Raw genomic sequence first — 16,621 nt, forward strand, 5'->3', positions numbered from 1 at the left:
CAGGGCCATTGAGGTAGAGTTAAGATTCCATTTGTCTCTTAAGTGAAAGGATGTTGAGGTTAGCATGTCTGTTAAGTATGCAAAAAACAGCATGTACATGTAAAATAAATGAAAAACTAAAATTGTTGGAGAGATGGGCAAGAGCCATAATCTCTTTTCCTATATACAGTACTTATTGCCTAAATATGTAGCAAAAGTTAATATTTTAGAAAGCAATTAAGCATTGACTAGGCATGGGAAATCTTTCTCAAACATGTCATGTTACAAATTACAGCATTTATCAGCCTACTGATGATACCATTTATTGTAAGTCTTCTCTTTCAAAGTGAAACCATATGTTGAATGGAAAAGAGTGGAAGCCTAAGGTAAGATAAGACTGTTTACTAACCTGTGCTGATGGGTGAACTTTCTTTACAATATAGTTTAGGATTATATAAATTCTAATTGGTATATGCAAACAAATGTGCAGACACCAGGTATAACATGATTTAAGTTAGCTGCCAGATGACACTTCTAGAAGATAGTGGGACCAGTACTACTGGTGCCAAACTCTCACAATATCAAAACCTTATGTAGTTCCCATGTTCCAGTGTGTGAATAATGCTAGTTTCAAAGGAGTAAGGAGAAAGACAAGTTGATAGTAATTTTTATTCTGTTGCTCTTGGAAATTTTATGTTGCAGGAAATGGTGTAGAATCTTGGAATACAAGAGGAAGCCACATTTCCAGCTATTCCCCAAGAGTTCCAAAAGCTAGAGTCTAGAAAATGTCACCCTGCTGGTTCCTTGGAGCTGTACCCGAGGTTTTAGGTTTGGCTTGTGAGTATGTCTGTCAATCTCCTGTCATGTCGATGGCCTGCACTGCTTCCTTGGAGTTGCAGTCTCCTTACAGAGAGCAACTCCTAACAGAGGACAATAAATTATTTGAGCTACAGCTCCCATAGGAAGATATGGGAATATTTCCAAATTGATGCTTTTCAGTTTTTGGCTAAGAGACTATTTCTGAGAATTTAATTAGTTAATTTAAAAGAAAACAAGATTTTCCCCAGAAATCAGTCTTTTTTTGTTTAAAAATGTGCATTTAATAAAGATATAATTTTCCGCAAAAGCTGTTTCAACCAATGCTGAGAATTAGTCACTGACAAAACTACTTGAAAATGGATTTCATAATATAGAGTAAAATCCAGACAATTTTTTCCAGATGACTTTAGAGTAATATTATTACTCCTAAACTAAAAATTATAAACCAAGAAAACTTGTAATTAAGGTTAATGAAAAAGTAGTACATTAAAGATACAAAAAACACATCATCTGAGCATGAAAAGTACTTCAATCTCTGTTTTCTCATGCTTTAACTTGATAGCTATTAAAAAAAGCTACCATGGTTTGATTTACTCTGGAGCGTTTTAAAGCAGCCAGTGCACTCTGAATAATTAAATAGTCTTAGAAATAGTTGGTATTGCCAGAGTAGCACAGGTATCTAGCCGAGCTCAGCTCTATTGCTCATGTGTCAGCTGCCTGCTACCTTTTAAGCTTCTCTGTTTTTCTGGGGAGCCTTCATCTGCACACAACTATCTTGTGGTCCTTCTGCCAGTTTCTTCTACAGTTCCTTCTGCAGGTTCCTCTGTAGGTACACACAAACCAGATGCATGAACTCACACAGAGAAGCCCACATCATTTTTCTACTACCCCATAGTCATTTGGGCATGGCTTGTTCTTAAGTCTTCTGCTTCTTTCTTATTCCATCTTTGTGGAATATACCTGAGGCAATGAATAGTCTATCAAGAAAATAAATAAAATTAATGATGATTCTGTCATTTTTTATTAACAGACATATTCCCCTTAGGAAAAGAACACCATTATAAATTACTTTTCAAAAGTAACTCCATTGGTTTCTAAGGGCCTAAGACCTTACCTTGAGACCTAATCTTTTTACAAAAAATTAGCAGCTAAATAATAATAAAAATAATATTTTGTTTTGTCTGTTCTATGAGAAAACATCTTATGAAGAGAACATGACAATAAGTACTCAATTAAGTCACTTAATTCTGTTCCATTTTTCATGCAGAGCTTTGTATACAAATCTTGGAAGCATTTATGGCCATTGTTTTTTTATTTAAATTAATACTCATTCCAAGGAAGAAGGTCTAAGTAATTAGAAAATAAGCCAAATCATCTGCATATTAATTTTCATCTGTAAAAATATCTATTAATGATTTCTGTTGTGATGTTTTTCTTGCTGCAACACAGCCTATGCATTTTAAGAGCAGAGGTTGTATCACAAATGTTATAAGAGCACCTAGCAACGCTGCATAACAAATGGAAATGGGAAATTGATAACCACATTAAACAGCTTTAGAAATTAGTTTGACGCTTACTAAGGCTCAGTATGGTTATCATAGTTGGCCTTTCTCCAAAGCATACATTTATAGTAGTCAGGTATTTGGTATGAGCTAAAAGGTATTTGTTATGAGCTAAAATTTGTTTATGAATGAGAACAAAACTTTTACTTAAGCTAGAAACTAAAGACCGAAAGGATTTTATAGCAGACTTCTTGCTGAAATTGATTAAAAAAAAATTCTATTCTACTCTGTAACTCTGACAGTATCCGGGGGTAAGCATGAGGCAAGTACTCAAATGATGTCACAGCTAATGCTTAGCATCATTTTCTTGTAGACCAAATCCTTTCACACCCTTTTTAAACAAAAAGTTGGCATTAGACCACACGATACAACAAAAGGAGTCAAGATTATATGCCATTCACATGCTGGCATGTTGCCAACAGGAAGCTCTGTAGAAAAAAAAAGAAATTGTTTCAGTGCATAAATGAAGTGTAATAAAATATCATAATCATAAAAATCAACAGGAGCCATGGTAGGCCCGGTCCTGTTATACCTGAACTTGTTCGGGAATCAGCAAAGCGGCTTGTGCGTCAAACTCTTAGCAAATATGACTGGATACAGAAGGGCTTTAAATTCAGGATATGCTTATTCAATTTAATCTGGATTATGATACAGACAATACTATAAATGTGGATAGGTTGGGACTGAAATGCAAATAAATTAATTTTACAAGTCTCTGGTGGTGCTGCTCAGGTTTCCAACTATGTGTTACAGATACGTAAGCAAAAGCTACCTTCCTAAACTTTTCCCTATGCACGTGTCCCATTAATACAGCATGTGGGAGTTTTTAAATTACCTTGTATTTGTTACCAAGTCAAAACATATTCAAATTCAAAGCAGCCAACAGTTCACAAGTTAAGGCAAATTCAGCTTAGAACCAAGAACAGACTATATTTTCTTGCTGCCTTTATTCTGTTCCAAATTATTAGCATAGCTGTTCTCTCTGACAAAATTCTTGCCATCCCCATACACAGAAACACCAGATTCCAGATTCTAAGTGAAAAAGAAACTGATGGCACCATGGGATGCAACTTAAAAAGAAAAAACCCATAAATTTAAAGCATTTTTACTGATTTCATGTGGTCCTATTTGTTTCAGGAGAGGTACCTGGAACAAATTCCATGCTGGTCATATACCACCATGATTTTATTGCTGGCGTCTTCATCTTGTTTCATTTAAAGTCACTGTCAATACCACACTGATGGAAGTGGGCTTGGGCAGTGAAAATCACTAGAAGAGCTTCCAAAACGAGATCAGAAAACAATACTTACTACACTTTTCAATAGTACTTTATAAACTCATATTTCTGGCTGATGGCCTGACAAAGAACCCTGTGTGTACTTGAACACACCCCTTGCAATGAAAGGTGACCAAGGAAGGTGTGATGAGGCCCCTGACTGAGGAAGTCAGTGAACCTTTGTTTTAGCTTTTTGTTCATACCTGATGTAATGGAAAGCTTTTACAGAGCAATGTTTGTGGGACAGAACAGACAGTAGGGAATTAGTGTATTAAACAAAAGAGGAAAAGCTGTGTTTGCTGAAAGTTGTGCTTTATGGTAATACTACCATTATTATTATCATGTGGACCATTATTCTATAAGAAATAAATATCTACCCAATGGGTGAATTGCATAAGGTTATTTCCTCATCAGCGGTGACATGAGTTCATCACACTCCCTTTGCAAAAGTTACTTTTGGTCAGTCTTATTTCTGAATACTGCCGATCTGCCATGAACGGTTTAAAAAGCCAGTAAAAAAGAGATATAATTTTGATGTCACTAAAACTTCCCACATATAATTTTTGAACCACTGGTAAGAACTGTTTTTAAAAGATTCTTCTGCAGGACAGCAGACTAAAGAAGTAAAGAAAATCACCTTCTCATTCATGTTCAGTAATAATCAAACTTTTAAGATACTCAGGTTGTATATGAGAACATTTTTTTCTTCAGTATTTTATAGAAATGCAAAATACTGCTAGGCCTTTTAAAATATCAAAGCAGATATTTTCTAGCTGAAACTTCCTTGTAATCTGTGATGACATGAGTATTCAGTTCATCCCTAGTGACACGGAGAACAGTCAGTCTTTGTCTTCCTTTTCCACAAACGTGCATAATTAGAATATTAGAATTTTATCTCATTGCTTTCTCTTTTCCATCAACCACACAGTACCTTACTCCTTACTCACAGGTCAGATTTTCTTGTTCTTGATATAATAATTTCCTTTAAACTCACTCTGTTTTGTCCTGTATCTGTCTTGAAACATGATGACTACAGCTCAATATTATTCTGCAGCTGGTGCTTTCCCAGTAGAAAGTGAAGCAATGCATAATTGTGTCATCTGTGCAAAACTCTTAACGATGGTCTCAGGATGGTACTTACTTTTTTTTTTCCTTTTTTTTTTTTTTTACATTAGTATATTACCAGTTCAAGAATCTTCATTCTGAAGCACAAAATACCAGTTTCACCCTCTGAAAATGTGTGCTGTGCCCATTTGTGCTTTCAGTATCAACCTCTAGAAATTACTGTGTGCTATAGTTTTGTCCTTACCCACCTCCTTCCTGTAAATTACAATAGCAGGCTAATTTATTACAGCTGTCAGGAGATGTTTCAATATTTTAAGGTTGTATGTAATTTGGGAGGCCTGCAATCAGCTTGGATAAACACAAATTAAGCCATTAACCTCAGCACACCAGAATATTATCCCTGACATCATTGCACATGCAAAATTCATGGCCTACAAGAATCAGTGCAATCATATCATACCCCAGTGGCTGTGTGGTACCAAAACGTGCCATTCTTTCTGTCTGATAGTGTATGAATCTGAATCTGTAGCATCTCCATACAAATGTAATACTACACTTACCAAAAACGCCTCCTGTCAAAGTGCTAAATAGCCTTGTTCTGTGGAAATACTCAGCATAGGCTTGTGAGGACTATATGTCTGGGAGTAAATGACTGCCTGTTTGATAGCTGTAGACAAAGATGCCAACTTCAGTGGGGGAGATCATAGAAATTCTCTCTCCTTAAGCAAAGGGTGCTCTTTGATGGTGTGGCATTTGAAGAAAGTTGGAGATTTTTTTTTTTTTTGGCTGGTTTTCTTCTATTCACAGCAACAAACTCACTCAACAGCAGGATCACCTCCTGTGAGGCTGCTGCCTAAACCATTTGCCCCCCAGTCTATGGGTGTGTGCATATGGGGGTGTATGGGTGTGGGTGGGTGTGGGTGTGTGTGATGCCAAGTGACAGGTCCCAGAACTCCAGAATATCAGGATTTTTTTCTTTGTCATCTCTGTCTCTAACTGACACCAAGGCAGTTGGATGCTAGTTTCCAACATAAACACAGTCCCATTAGTTTCTTAGCTTTCACTCTGCGACCCTGTCTAACAGCAGTCAGTAGCTTGTGTGCTTTCATGAGAACCGTGTGCTTTACCTGTCACAACATGGTCCCCTGACCCTTCCACCATGAAGAATTCCTTTGGTGTAGCAGTGTCACTGCTTCTTCTCTGACTGGGTTACTGGCATGAGCAACTCCTGAGTGTCTGTCCAGTCTACTGCAGGTTTTGCATCTTTATCAAAATGCTGAACATTGTCTAAGGTTGTGCCATTTGCTGCAGCATGGAGAAGCAGTGTGGGTTTTTCTCCTATAACCTCTTCATTAGTGTTACCTGCCTTTGTTCTGCCTTTGTTCTTTAACCTTCTTCTAGTATTTTGGTTCACCTATGTAATCATAGCCATAGTAAACCTATAGGAACGTCTGTGAGCTGGATGCCACTGCTTTGCACAGTCCAGTGGTATTATCACAATTTATTTCATGGTTCCAGTGTCCAGGCTCTTATCTTCGTTTCCAGGTTGTTCTGGTCTCCTCTTGGGGCCTCAATGAACTTCTAAAATTCAAAGATTATAACATACTTCACTCTGTCTTTCTAAAAATGTGAATTTAATAATTTTCCTGCTTTCATGTAATGCAGTCCATGTATTTCTGTAAGACAGTTTCATAAATTTCATAAGTTAATCTCACTGACTAGAAAATAGATCTCAGTTCAGAAGTGAACACATTGTCAGGTGTGCTCTCAGGAGACCAGACTCAAATGCCAAGCTTCCCCCTTTCCTATTTCTCTAGGCGTGCTTTGAAATTACTGAGATCTTTATGTGTTGCAGATTCAGAACATTTCAGATTCCTGTTAATGAAATATTTTTTAATGTCCCCAATTCTCTATTTTTATCCTTAGAACTAAGATTTGCTGCACAGCTCTACTTGGCTATGGCCAGTAAGACATCAGTTACCTAAAAGACTGAGCACCATGGAACTCAGACCCTAGGGTGAGGATTGCTGGGCTAATGGTGATTCAGGTAAGAAAAGGGAGACCAGTTCCCAGTTTCCCAGGTGAAAGAATAACTGCCATAGGCTCACCTCGTAATAGAAATGAGAGAATCCATCAGAGACAGGAACTCTGTAATTATGTGATGTGCAGCAAAAAGATGGCAGAAGTCTACTCCTTTCTGCCCACCAAAGTCAATCAGCCATGAGGGATGAATTCATAGGAAATCAGGCATAATTAGGTCTAGAGCTCAAAGGTCAATGAACACAGCAGAATGAAGCGTTATATAAATAAAGGATGAATCCAGTCTCATGCCAGGAAATATTGGCAGAACCTAAGCAAATACCTAAATGCGTAAGCATCTATCTTTAGCTATGTCAAATAAAAGCTCTGTCAATAGTTACAGGCACGTTACATTGCTTTTCAAAGCAATGTTTTTCAAAACAAAAGCACTGCTTTTATTTTACCTCTTTCACTACCTCACTTTCAACAATTCCCAACCCAACTTGCCCTTACTGCAGGAAAAGAGACAGATAAGCATATATAGTTCCACCTCTGTGTTGAAAGGACTAATGATACCAATGCAAAGAAAAGCCAGCCCTGTTTTGGGGCGTATGTGCCCTTTTCTTCTGCTGTGTTTCACAAAGCAAGAATACACTCCTCTCCTACAAGTGACAAAGCTTGGCTATATTAAAACTAAGAATTACATTCCTATGACTGTTTTTTTCAAAGACCTCCAAGACCTCTTAGCCAATTCTTTGCTTCATAGAAATATATGAACCGTATCATTCCCCCTATGGAAAATGTCTCTATTTAGCCACTACGTAGCTCCAGAAAATTTTGCAAGGATAAAGACAAGGATAAAAAATACAATATGTATCTGACAAGGGATCCCTAATGAGGGTTTCCCAGATCATACATGAAGGGGGTGCAGGCCTCCCTCCACCTGGAATGCAGCTTTTAATGACTTTTCCTTGAGCCCTCCTCTGTCTCAAAGCACTGCAGTGGCAGTCAAACAACACTACTGTCCCCAAAGGTCAGAAGCACAAACAGTTTGCTCCTTCTCATCACACAAAATTATTTCCTAAGGTAATTTTTGGAGGAGGAAAACGGCAAATGAAGATACCCAGGTGCACATGAAAAATTACAACTAATTTGTCCCATTGTTTTATTCAATGGAGGCAGAGAACACAGAAATTTGGGGAGCACCAAAAGAACCATAACATTGAAGCTGTGAACAAAGGTAGCTCAGACATGAAAAGCACCAGACAGAAGCCAAGCCCTAGGATGAAAGTCTTCTGCTTATAGCTAGTTCTTTAAACAGCAAATTACACATGTATCATGCTGGTCCCAGTACTAGGTAAAGAAGGGGGAAACATTACTAGAAATGCAGAAAGTTAATTGCAAAAAGGAGACTTGTTTACAGACTTGTTTATGCTGAGGGAGAAGAGAGCCTACAGCCAAATCGAAGGAAGTAAAAAATTGCACACTCAAATATGGGGGAAGAATAAGCACAGAGGATTTATTTTAAAGACTCTGAAATCTATGGGAAGAATTGCATTACATTAAGATATGCAGATCCACTTTCGTGAAATTAATTTTCTACAGAAACATCAATGTGGAGAGATTTTCATTTATTTTAAAAACATAAAAAAAAAAAAAAAAGCTGTGTGTAACCTTTTTTTAGATAAATCATACCATCACTAAACCAGCTTTGAAGACTGGTTGCTTCTGCTGAGCACAGTGGGAGTTCTGCCATGGCCTGTGAGCCAATGGCCTGTTCCTCAGTGCAGGCTGGAGAAAAGAATGTACATGTGCTGGAGGAGTGTTTGTGAAACATGGTGCTGATTTTAGTGATGGCTTTTTCCATGCACCAAGCATGAGATCATGTACAGGGCTGTATTTACATGGTGATGTAATTTTGCAGCAGAAGCTGGAAAAACAAAGAGGGTATATTCCACAACTATGCAGCCATGTCATATATATATTGGCAAGATGAAATTAAGATGTGGGACAACCCTGCCCCAAACTTCTAGACAAGCTTATGTTTTGGCTTCAAAATCAACTCATAACTCTAAAGGGAACTTTCATCAGGCAAACAATTTTGGAGTCAAACAGCATATGTACTTAATTGAATGCTTACAAAATCACCTTTTGTTTTATACAGATGTTCTGCCAACAAAAAGAAAAAACAGAGATGCCTAATGGAGATGCCTAACAACATGGCCCTATTTATGTTGTGATCACATAAGATCAGATGCTCAAATACAATTATTTTCCAAGTAATGTTGTATGATAATGTGGTTTACAAACTGCTATATCCACTCATCTTCTGTGGTAAAATCTCACTTTTTTTTTTTCCTTAAAAAGAATGCCATGGTGTGTCACTGAGACATAAAAACTTGAAAAGTAAATTGTTTGACCTTGTTTACACACAGAATGCTATTAGTTATAAATAAATAAAAACAGGATTGTTTGATCAACCAGTGAAATTATACATATACTTTTTGGAAAATCTGATCAAGTTTAGTCTATGGTTGGTTTCTAACTATGCAGGCACAGATCTCTGTATGAATAACATTTAATATAAGATCATAATTGTTCTTCCAGTTCATCCACATCCATTTGGGAGCTGATCAAAATAAAACTGGTGCATCTCTGAGCCTCTGCTGCTTTAATAAGGATTGTTTTAGGTTAGGAAACTGGGTGAGTCACTGACTAGAAGCAAGAGCAAATCCAACTATAAACCATGTGTGTCTTTTATCTACAAATAAAGTGAATGACAAAATAGCTTTAACAGTATTTTCAATGACAGTAAACTTGGATGTCACAATCAAAATAGTGTCTGAGGATGCTTTAGAGGGACAACATACAGCTGTGACCAACAGAAGGGTGTCCCAGGACACCTCTTATTTCCTTCTTGCATGTCAACTATTAACTCATTGAACTCTTAGCTGAAGGCACAAAAATGCAGAACATTTTGGGAATGAGCACAGGATGAGGCGGTGCCTCAGAGCAGCTCTTCAGAGTGCTGCAGGATCTGTGTGCATCTTGCAGAGAGAAGCCTTATGGATCTCCCCCGTGTGTCAGCAGTCCCCCTACAGACAGCACTGCACAGAACAGGGTTTGTTAGCTGGCATTTTCTCAGAGAAAAAAGTAGGAATTAAACTTGACTTTGAGATGCTGCTAAACATTAGTATAAACAATTGGGGAAATTAATATTTGCTGTTCATAGATTTTATTATATATTTATTATATATAGATTAAATATTAGCATAGCAAAAAATGGACTAGAAGGGTAAGTGTCCTAAAACAGTCCCAGAAATCCTTTTTATATAGCATCCACTGAGTTGGCAAACTCTGTAGAACCACTGCTCTGGTAATTGAAGTCTACAAAACACTGGGATATTCCCTGTCCTCTCTTTTAAACAGAATAGCATTCTGCATCAGGAAACAGTTAGTTTGCACTTTTGTTTATTGCCACAATGAATAAAATGTTCAGCCACAATGAATAAAAAAGATCCATGTATTCAAATAAAGATACTCCAAAAATACCAGTTCAGCCCACTTCATTTTTTCATTTTTCCCAGCAGGCCAGGCTCCTCCCAACTGTTTTAACTGGTTGAAAATTATCAGTGTCAGTCAAGATCTTCTGGGCCTCCTGGGAGCTTTCCAAAGAGTAAGAGCTAGAACCAATGTTTCTTCTCAACTAATATGCAAAACCTTTTTTCAGTTCTTTTGTAATGACTGGCTGAAAAGCATAATATGTACAAGTCTGTAAAAATCCTTCTGTTTTCAAAATATTAAATTTCAACAACAAACTGGATGGTTGAAGTTTTGAAAGTTTCAATTATCAAGTGATGAAAAAAAATTCTAAGCTATTCTGTTTTTTCCTGACACTCAAAGAAAAAAAAATTGAAGTAAAGATGCTCTGAGCTGTATGCTTGACGAGGATGTGCTTTCCTGTAACAGCATTTTCTCTGCTCCCCATGTTCTTTTGCCTTCCAGCGGCGAGTAATGTCACTGCCACTCTAGTTCCTCTCAGATGGTGGAATTAGATCCAAGTTATGAAGACAGGTAGATTTATTCACCATCTATACCAACACACATATTTGTACAGTCCAGACAGCCAACAATACATATGTAAGCAGTGGAGTTAATGAAATAAGTATGTATTTTTTAATCAGGTAGTTGAAGTAGTGCTAAGAGGTTTGTACTTTTAGATTTATACATTATTAATTATATACTTGGTATTTTCCCCCCTTAAAAATAACTGTAAATAAACACCTGAAAATATGGGAACTAACAGAAAATATAATCTGAGGGTTTTGTTGGAAAAATACAATTTGCAATAAAAAAAAATGTTTATTTCTTCTTACTAGAAACAAGTAATAAAAATATACTCCCACACATAATTTTTTAGCATCCTAGACATGTAGTAAATACTTCTGCAGTAGCAGCCCATCCTTTAAAAAGTCTGAATCCCTTACAGTGCTGCATTTTAATTGATATCAAAAAGCACATAAGTCAGTAAATCTTTGCTTACTCCTTTGTACATGTTAGCCTTTGTTTTGGCAATGTAAGCAAATGCTAGACCTTGTTGACTAGATAGGAAGTGGTTTACATATAAGTATTCTATACAAGAAAGCAATCTAAAAATACTGGATCTGATCCTAGCAGGTTCCTTGCCTCCTTGTATTATTCCATTGATTCCAGCCAGAATTTACCCAAACAGAACAAGTTTGGAGGGCCCCTCTTGTAAAGATCACTAAGTCAGAGGAACTTTTATCTTTCCATCTCTCTGTTTTGAGAAAAGGATGGGGGCAAGCTCAAGCTACAGCCTTCTGAACAACCCTTCATCCAAAGTGGAGATTATAAAAGCCTACGGGTACTGCCTTATTGTGTACTTCCCTTTATACCTTCTCCTGCTGCCACAGCTTCCCCATTTGCTCAGGCACACGTTATTCTGATCAAATGGTGCCAACAATCCCAGATGCTCACAGGTGTTCAGAATCAAGCCACTGACATGACCCATTCCCTGGACTTTGGAGTCTGCCAAAGACAACAGTGCAGATGAGCATGTTGTCAGTGGCTAGTGAAACAGAGTTGATTCAAGCTGCTTCTCCCCAAAACTGAATTTCTGTGCTTTTATGAAATCCAAAAGGGGCAAACGTATTCTTTTTCAAGACAGATTTTGTGAAATCAAACAAGCACCTTTTCTAGTTCCCAAGTCTTCTTTTTAGTAGTATTTAGCCAGTATTTCTCTTGGTGAAACTGAATTTTCCGTTTCCACAGAGGCATGATGCAGTGGAGAACTTCTGAAGAACTTGCATAGATAATATCTTTATTCTTAATTTATACTATTTTAGATAGCATATGAATTTCTGTAGAAAAATCAGTTCTGAATTTCATCTCCAGTCTTCAAGATGCACCAACGCTGTACCATTTAACAACAACTTTTTCAGGATTTGCAATGGTATCTTTCCACTGCTCTACTGCTTCACTGTTGCTGCTATCAGAACTTAACCAGATCTGCATTAAGGGAAAAAAAACAAAAAACCAAAAGTTTATCTCCTATAACAAAACCTAGCATTTACTAGTTCCAAATAAATACCATGGAAATAAATACCAAATAAATACTATGTTGTTCTACACATACAGTGTATAGACTGTGACCAAAGGATAACAGCAACAAATACAGTTCTGCTAGTACGAACATTTTGGCTTTCAGCTGGAGTCTGTGTTTAAATTTAGACTCTAAAATAGTTTAGAGAACCCAGTACATAATAAAGTTTCAGTACTTAAAAAGATGTTTTAAGCGAAGCATTCCTTGCTGTACTCAAATGCACATGCTGGGGTCAGGGGCTCCCCAGGCCAGTGGCGGCTCCGTGTGTTCGGACACAGTTGGCTCCAGGCCATGCAGCATCCGGCACGAGCTGTCCAGCACTTTCATGAGCATTTAAAGTTGCACACTCCCACAGCCAGGGCCAAACCTGCATTCCACAGAGGTTACTAACATGCCCATACCACACATAGTCACGTAGTAAGAGTCCATTTCTTCTCAGTATTCAGTTAGTGGATAGTGGCCATTAAATGAGGAAATGAAGTAGAAGTAGGAAATTTTCCCCCTTAACATTATCACCAGCCTCCACTGCCAAAAGAATTCTGCTTATGTAAGTAGGTAGCGTTATTTACAGGACTCTATTTCCTCAAGTCTTCCAAGAATGAGTCCTTTTAAGACTTCTCAGAAACCTTGACCATGAAGTACATTTAGCCTATACTGCTGGGGCATGAGTCCTCAAGAAGTGAGAATAATGTCTTCCAGAATACCATAGACAGCTGATGTTTCATCCACAGAGATTCAATGTACATCTTGCTCATGATTAAAGACATGCCTGTAAAAGCAGCCTAATCTAAGTATTGTCTGCTTAGAACAGCATCCAATTAAACACCATTCTCTGAAGAACGAAGTTAATAGATCCAGCTATATTAATTTTTTTCCAGCTACCCAGCCAATTGCTCAAAGTACATTTTCCCCTGAGCCATATTTTATGTCTTCATGTGTTATGTGGCAATGTCTGCCTTCATGAGCTAAAACAATCTTTTCCAAAAAAACCTCTGAGGAACACAAGTTTTCCTCCCCCTATAAATAAGATCCACAATTAAATGTAACTCGTCAGATTACCTCACATATTGCTAGATGACTGCAAAATTGTACTCAGTTATTTCTGCCCTCCCCTACCCAAGGCAGTACAGCTAAGAACAAGAATTTTTTTTCTTTTCCTAGTTCAAATCTAATTCCACCAACAGGAAGATGGGACATGTGTAACATGAGGCTACAAAAAATGGAGGAACTTCACATAACTCTTGCTAGCACATAATGTGCTATATCTTATAGCACGTGAGCATCTCCTGTAGCTGCATGTCTTCAGCAGACACAAAAAACATCACCAGATTAGGACAGTATCATTTTTTGTACCAAAGGACAGCATAGTCCTCCATCTGACATGGGACATTACAGTTGGGGTCTCAAAATCAAGTCTACATTATTAATTTATGCATTTATTAAAATTCTGTTACTGCATCCAACTGGGTCAGGAAAAGCACAGAGCATTAAGAACAGTTATGGCTCACTATATCAAGAAGAAAAGAGATAGAAAGGACAGGATAATGGTAAATTAGAAGAAGCAGGGAAAGAGGATGGAGAGAATAATGAGACCAGACTACTAAGTTTTATGGGGCTAAATAAATATGATCACACAAATGCTTTCAAAGCAATACTACTGAAATCCTGTCTGTTAACTAAAAAACAAGCTGAAAATATTTTGTGTTTGGACGTTTGTACTATCACTTGATCATACATAGACTATTGTACTGAATTCAGCATTGTTTTACCCAGGAAAAGAGTCTCGTTGTAGCTGTTGATACTTCCTTTTACACACCTCTGTTGTGAGAGTATTGGTACAGCAAGCCAACACCTTGTACAGACCTTGTAGGTTATAAAGCTCCTGTGGGTGTTGTGTTCTTCTTTAGAAAGCTAAAGGCAACCAGGAGAACCTATATCTCTTTGAAGAAATCTGTCACATAGTAATACTCCACACAAAAATGACTTTAAGATTCCTTTTTGAAAGAAATCTCAAGTGTAAACTCCCATTCTCATGCTAGTGCATGTTTAAGACCCCAGTACCATTTCTACTTGGATTACATACAGAAGAATATTTAGTAGAATTTACTATTTTGTTATATGCCACCTCATGTAAAGTATTTTAAAATTCATACCAAGAAACCTGTGGAACTGGATTTTAAGTAAATGGTATCAGGCTGTTTAGCAGAAACCAACCTGTCCTAGGAAGTGTTTTCTTCTCACTGAGCTTTTGCTGTAGAGCTTGATGAGAAAGCTAATTCCTTGTTCTGCTTGGCTAACTGGAAAAAACATCATTTCTCCCCACTTCACTTGGCCATTAGTGGACTTCAGAAGGCGAGTCTTCTTTTTATAGATGATCCCTTCTGTACTAAACATTCCAACTTTCACAAAGAAATCTAGCACAAAAGGGAAGGAAAAAGACAAAGGGTTACTCACAACACACCCCAAAAAGAACCAACAAGATCCATATGTATGCTTCAAATTGCATCTATTTCTCAAAAGTCTGGCCAAAAGAACACTACAATAGCTTTCCTGACCAGTTGCATAAACAGAATATGTTCAGTAATATTGGACTGATTAACATAGTATCCAAACAGCAAGTGCAAGCTAATGCTCTTGTATGTCAGGATTAATACTGGGATGAAAATCTTCCAAAATACATAAACACACATCTTCAAACCAAACAGAATATAATCAAGTAAGACATCTGGGGAAATGAGCCTTGGCAATGGAAATCTATGAAACAATGTGTTAGTCTGAGGTTTGTAAAGAATGTTATGAATTGCCAACCAATTTGAGCAGCAATTTACCTGTTACAAGTGCTTTCAGAGAGGAGGTATGAAACAGCTGATGTAACTTACTTGAAGTCAGTGGCCTGGATGAAACAGGAAGGTTTTGTGCTTCAAGAATCTGTAACTGTATCCTCCTGTTTATTGCTTGAAAACAAGTTCCTATTTGAAGTTCTGCACGGCACACCTACAAGCAGAAGAATGTTGCCATAACATCTGGATTAAGTTGCTTATAAACTCAGGAAACACAGGAATTTTGTCATATGTTGGGCTCCCACATTTCTATCTGGGATTTCCTGGACAGAAATATAAGCATGTGTTGTATACAGAACCTGCAGATGCACAGTAAGTGCATCTTGCACTTGTCATAGCTGCAGTACATGTGCTCCACTGATGAGCTGCTTATGTGTGGTGCACATAGGGTCCTTGTGGGCTGCAGCCAGGAATACTGGCCAAATCATTGAGTCCTCAGTTTTGACCTGGTACAGATTCTACAGTGGTAAGAGCAGACACAGGGGAAACCAGACGTACCATCGCAACTTTACTAAATCTGGGTGTGGAAGTGAGAGAGCACATGAGCTCTACTGACACAAAAACCTTCTCCCCTCCCACACTTTTGAATTTTGCAATATGGAGATATAAGCAATGGTTTCCATTGATACAAGACCCTGTCACTTAATGTCATGAGTGCTTAGGGTGACTGCATACTGTGTAGCTTCCCGTGTTGTGAAAGTACTCGTGTTTTACACGCCCACACACATCCACCACTGCCACACACACAGTGTATGTATCAAGATCTCCAGTCTGATTCCTGGGGGTTTTTTTAGAATTTGTGCAGTGGTAAAGCTGCATTGAGTCATCCTCTTTGCTCTCCTGTCACACTCTAATGTCCTCAGAACACCGTAACAGCAGCAGGAAAAGGCCAGTGGAGACCCACCTTTCCTGACAGCCTTCATTTAAATGGACTCTGCTAGTCTTTGTTGCCCTCATGTTTTAATGCACTTCAATGAATCAAAATGCACTAACCAAGAGAGCAACAAGTTAGATAAAGGAAGTCAGGCCCGAGTTAATCAAAGAGACTCAAAGTCTTTTTGTAGCTCAGTCACAAAATTTTTATGTAACCCTGTGAGAAAGCCACTTCATCGACTCTGAGCTGTGGCTTTCTGTTGGCAGAGAGGTTAGGGTTTGCTGCCTCACAGGTACTACAGGGATGAATCCCAGTGTCTGGAGGGCTCTTGGATATCGGCTTCCTCTGTCACTTCATCTTACTGCTTTTGAAGCAATATGGTTATTCACATTAGAACTAAAAAATGTAAAGTGTAACTTACATTAGAAATCAAGAGTATCATTCATATTACTCAGACACACTTAAATAAAATTTGCTTTTAAATTGCTAATTCAAGTTTAATTTGTTGAAAATATAAATGTCTAGACACAACTATAAAAGAAACAAACAAAGTGAGGGTAGGGG

General features: G+C 37.7%; 1 protein-coding gene across 4 annotated transcripts in view; it reads right to left on the reverse strand.

Annotated features, from left to right (window-relative positions):
- Positions 1 to 10,174: 10,174 nt before the first annotated feature.
- TC2N (tandem C2 domains, nuclear) overlaps positions 10,175 to 16,621 on the reverse strand; it is a 30,244-nt gene continuing 23,797 nt past the window's right edge. For all 4 annotated transcript variants that reach the window (XM_030274865.4, XM_002200121.6, XM_030274864.4 and 1 more), the window contains exons 10-12: positions 15,223 to 15,337; positions 14,558 to 14,757; positions 10,175 to 12,249 (exon numbers count right to left, since the gene is read on the reverse strand). In XM_030274865.4, the coding sequence (XP_030130725.4) occupies positions 12,139 to 12,249; positions 14,558 to 14,757; positions 15,223 to 15,337 (426 nt within the window). In that variant the 3' untranslated portion in view covers positions 10,175 to 12,138. The remainder of the gene's footprint in view (positions 12,250 to 14,557; positions 14,758 to 15,222; positions 15,338 to 16,621) is intronic.

The sequence above is a fragment of the Taeniopygia guttata genome, chromosome 5 (assembly GCF_048771995.1).
Source record: "Taeniopygia guttata chromosome 5, bTaeGut7.mat, whole genome shotgun sequence".
Taxonomy (NCBI): Eukaryota; Metazoa; Chordata; class Aves; order Passeriformes; family Estrildidae; genus Taeniopygia; species Taeniopygia guttata.